Source organism: Gavialis gangeticus, unplaced genomic scaffold, assembly GCF_001723915.1.
Source record: "Gavialis gangeticus isolate Ggan-Ray unplaced genomic scaffold, GavGan_comp1, whole genome shotgun sequence".
NCBI classification, from domain to species: domain Eukaryota; kingdom Metazoa; phylum Chordata; order Crocodylia; family Gavialidae; genus Gavialis; species Gavialis gangeticus.
This window is the reverse complement of record NW_017729031.1, coordinates 85,025,768-85,029,540: the sequence shown is the minus strand read 5'-3', so window position 1 is coordinate 85,029,540 and position 3,773 is coordinate 85,025,768. Positions and strand designations below refer to the sequence as shown.

General features: G+C 46.2%; 1 protein-coding gene across 1 annotated transcript in view; it reads right to left on the bottom strand.

The window, feature by feature from the left end:
- Positions 1–1,696: 1,696 nt before the first annotated feature.
- FAM207A (family with sequence similarity 207 member A) overlaps positions 1,697–3,773 on the bottom strand; it is a 139,138-nt gene continuing 137,061 nt past the window's right edge. The window contains exon 6 of the mRNA XM_019523305.1: positions 1,697–2,359. Within this exon, the coding sequence (XP_019378850.1) occupies positions 2,236–2,359 (124 nt within the window). The 3' untranslated portion in view covers positions 1,697–2,235. The remainder of the gene's footprint in view (positions 2,360–3,773) is intronic.

Genomic DNA, 3,773 nt, shown 5'->3' with positions numbered 1-3,773 from the left:
CCCCCCCCCCCCGTCAGCCCTGCTGGCTCTCCCTGCAGCCCCCAAAACCCCCAAAGCCCTGCCAGAGGGGGCCCCCCACTGCCTGCCACCCCCAGGCCCCTGCCCCCAAAAGCTGTGCTTACTGCAAACACCACAGGATGGAAAGCGAGTCTGGGTCAGCCCTGGCTGACAGACTCTCAGGCCCCATCTCTGCTGGACACAGCTTAGGGTTTCCCACCGTTTCAAGCAGGTCTTGCAGGCGGTAACTCTGCCAACCTGCAGAGAGCTGCTTGCAAAAGGGGAAAATCCATGTTTTTCTCCTTCAGCAGGGGAAGAAAATCCACATTTTTTTCATGGGAAACTGAAAACCTGGATCCCTGATCATGACTACATCTGCCAATTGCCTTCTTGTCGAACACAAGTCAAAAGGAGAAACAAGAAAATGGAAGTGACATCCCCAGGAAGAGAAGTGAAAGGAAGCAGAAACCCAAGGCTAATAGCGCAGGTGTTCAGGAGCTAAATGGCCCTGCTGTTCAAGACAGAATGGTCATCCAAGCTTCTCATTCTAGCCTGGACATCTCTCAAGATCAAGACTGTGAAGGCCCAGAGGGATCCCAGGGCCCCTGTTCTTTTCCTTTTGGGGGTAGGGAGAGGAAGAAATGAACAGGTAGAGCTGAAGGAACAGTAAGTCTCTTAAACTGGTCCCTCCTAGAGTTGTGCAGTATTACCTCCCTGTATTTCCCCACCTGCCTCCCCACTGACAAGCAAAATAGGATGCCCAGGAAGGGGCGGCCATCTCCTCCCATTATCACAACCCAACCTAAAGTAGAACAAGCTTCCAGTGAGTCCACCTGAACATTTCCTTCTAGCTTCCTGTGCTCAACACCATGTCGACCTATGACCTCATTAGGAGCCTTGGAGATCCAAGTCATGCTCTTTGAATTAAATGATCCAATTGTACCTATTTTAACATTTAGGTATTCCATTAACAATTCTGACACAGATACCACAGACGTGGACCAGATCTTTTATCCACACAAGACAGAAAATGAGGAAAAGAAAATAAGCATAGAAATCAAAATTCGGTTTTCAGGAACTGTACAAATTCAGAAACTGTACAAACTCAGTCACCCCACATTTGTCAGCTGTGGATCTAACCTCAACTAAGTGAAAAATTTGACCTTGGTAGAGATATCTTCCTAGTTATCCGCTGGAAAGCCCCAGCACTTCAAAGAATTCTAGTACTGACCTCCATTCTCCTTGGCTGCCAATTAATATAGCTAAATATGGTAGCAATGAGAAATCAGAAGAGTCCTTTTATATATAGAAGCTATTTGCCATCCTTTCTTTATCTCCATTGAGCAAGAATGGCTCATGCTCAGAGTGTCCTACGATAGCATCTTAGCAGTGCTTCCCAAACGACAGGCCAGTCCAAGGATGCAGGACAGACCTGAAAGAATTAGCATTGCCATACATGTAACCTCAAGTGCCTGAAAGACAAGTTCTCTAGCTTGTTTAGAGCCTGATTTGTAATGCTATCACACTGGAGTGAATGCTTTTGGTCCTACTGCGGAGCATTAATTTTAAAGATGGGCTTAGGGTCCTCTTTTTAAAAAAAATAGGACATGCTCTCTTCTTTGCAATTGGACACAGTGATGAGCATTACTTCATACTTACACCAGTATTTGCCAAAACAGAACCCAGATAGACAAACTCAGTAAGAAAAATGTCAGTTTATTTTAAAGATTATTTTCATACAAATAGTACCTCTTTGAGCAGTGTTGACCCTTATACAAATCTACAGCAGTTTTCTGTTCTTTAATCCGTATGCAGCAGAGCATAACAGTAAGGAAGGTGTTTCAGATCATCATGGAAGAATATTGGAGGATTTCTATAAAGGCCTGTCATAACAGGAAGTAAAGGAAAATAGGTATACCTCCACTAAGCAGCAGAAACAACAATCTTTTAAGAAGCGTGCTTTCAAGAAGGAAAGAAAAGGTATTGGGACCCATTGCTGCAAGTCTGATCTGTACACAAAAATGCCACAGAGCACTCTGCCCTCTGTGGAATACTTGCAAAGGAGCAGCTGCCAGTGTCCGGAGATGATCACATTACTCCTGTAGACAGAAAACAGGGCCACTGAATTTAATAATCTGCTGGACTGTTTCCAAGGAGTGTACAATCCAGGAGAGGCTTGCTCAGTTTCAGGGACTCTTCGGCTATTGCCACTGTGCTTGTTCCATCCCCCATGAAGTCTTAGAGGAGGCTTCCCTCCTCCTGTTTCATCCTCTTGGACAGATGTTCACTGATGGCCAGCAGGGGGTTAGCTTTGTACAAGGGGTTTGTGATGACCTCATGAAACCGGGCCATCTCCTCCTCTCTGAAAAAAAACAAAACAAAACAAAACAAGGGAAGGATGAGCAGACATTGTACCAGCAAACCACCAGCACAGTGACAGGGTGGATCAGCCCATAAGGCAGTAGCTCCTTCTACAAGAACAGGAATTACTCTGCTCCAAGTGTACAAAGCCAAATAAAAGGTGCTGCATAAGTTTACTTAGATTTCAGGAAGGCCTTCAATACAGTATCCCACCCCATACTGGTTAACAAATTAAGAGGCTGTGACTTGGATGATTACACAGTCTGGTGGGTGGCAAATTGGCTAGAGGGTCGTACCCAGAGAGTGGTAGTGGATGGGTCGGTATTGACCTGGAAGGGCGTGGGTAATGGGGTCCCACAGGGCTCAGTCCTTGGACCAGTACTCTTCTATGTCTTCATCAGTGACTTGGACAAGGGAGTGAAGTGTACTCTGTCTAAGTCTGCAGATGATACAAAACTGTGGGGAGAAGTGGACACACCGGAGGGCAGGGAACAACTATAGGCAGACTTGGACAGGTTGGACAAATGAGCAAAAAACAAGAGAATGCGATTTAACAAGGAGAAATGCAAAGTGCTGCACCTAGGGAGGAAAAATGTCCAGCACACCTACTGCCTCGGAAATGACCTGCTCGGTAGTACGGAAGTGGAAAGGGATCTTGGACTCCAAGTGGACTCCAAGATGAACATGAGTCAGTGTGACAAAAGTCATCAGAAAAGCTAACTGCACTTTAGCATGCATCAGCAGATGCATGACAAACAGAACCAAGGAGGTGATACTTCCCCTCTATCGGGCACTGGTCAGGCCACAGTTGGAATATTGTGTGCAGTTTTGGGCACCACACTTCAAAAGGGATGTGGATAACCTGGAGAGGGTCCAGAGAAGGGCCACTCGTATGGTTAAGGGCTTGCAGGCCAAGCCCTATGAGGAGAGACTAGGGCACCTGGACCTCTTCAGCCTCCGCAAGAGAAGGTTGAGAGGCGACCTTGTGGCTGCCAATAAACTGGTGAGGCTCTACTCACCAAAGTGTCCCTGGGGGTTACAAGAAAAAATGGCCATAAGCTAGCAGAGCCTATGCAGGGGGTCAGACTCAATGATCTATTGAGGTCTCTTCCGACCCTAACCTCTATGAAGCTATGAACTGGCTTATTTTATCCAGATCCAGGGCTGAAATCCAGGACCCTCACAATACTGGTTTTCAGAAGATGGACCCAGTGTCGTACTGAGGGTACAAACGTGTGGTTAGGGTACTACCACTTCATGGGGAGCTCTGAACTTAGGAACCCAGAGCTGCACATACCTCTAAAATACATCAGCAAAAATGTAGATTCCTTGTCTACTATAACTTCATCTACTTTTAAAAATCCTGTTCATGGCAAAAAGGAGAGGAACATACAAGGAATCCCTCTGTAAAGAGG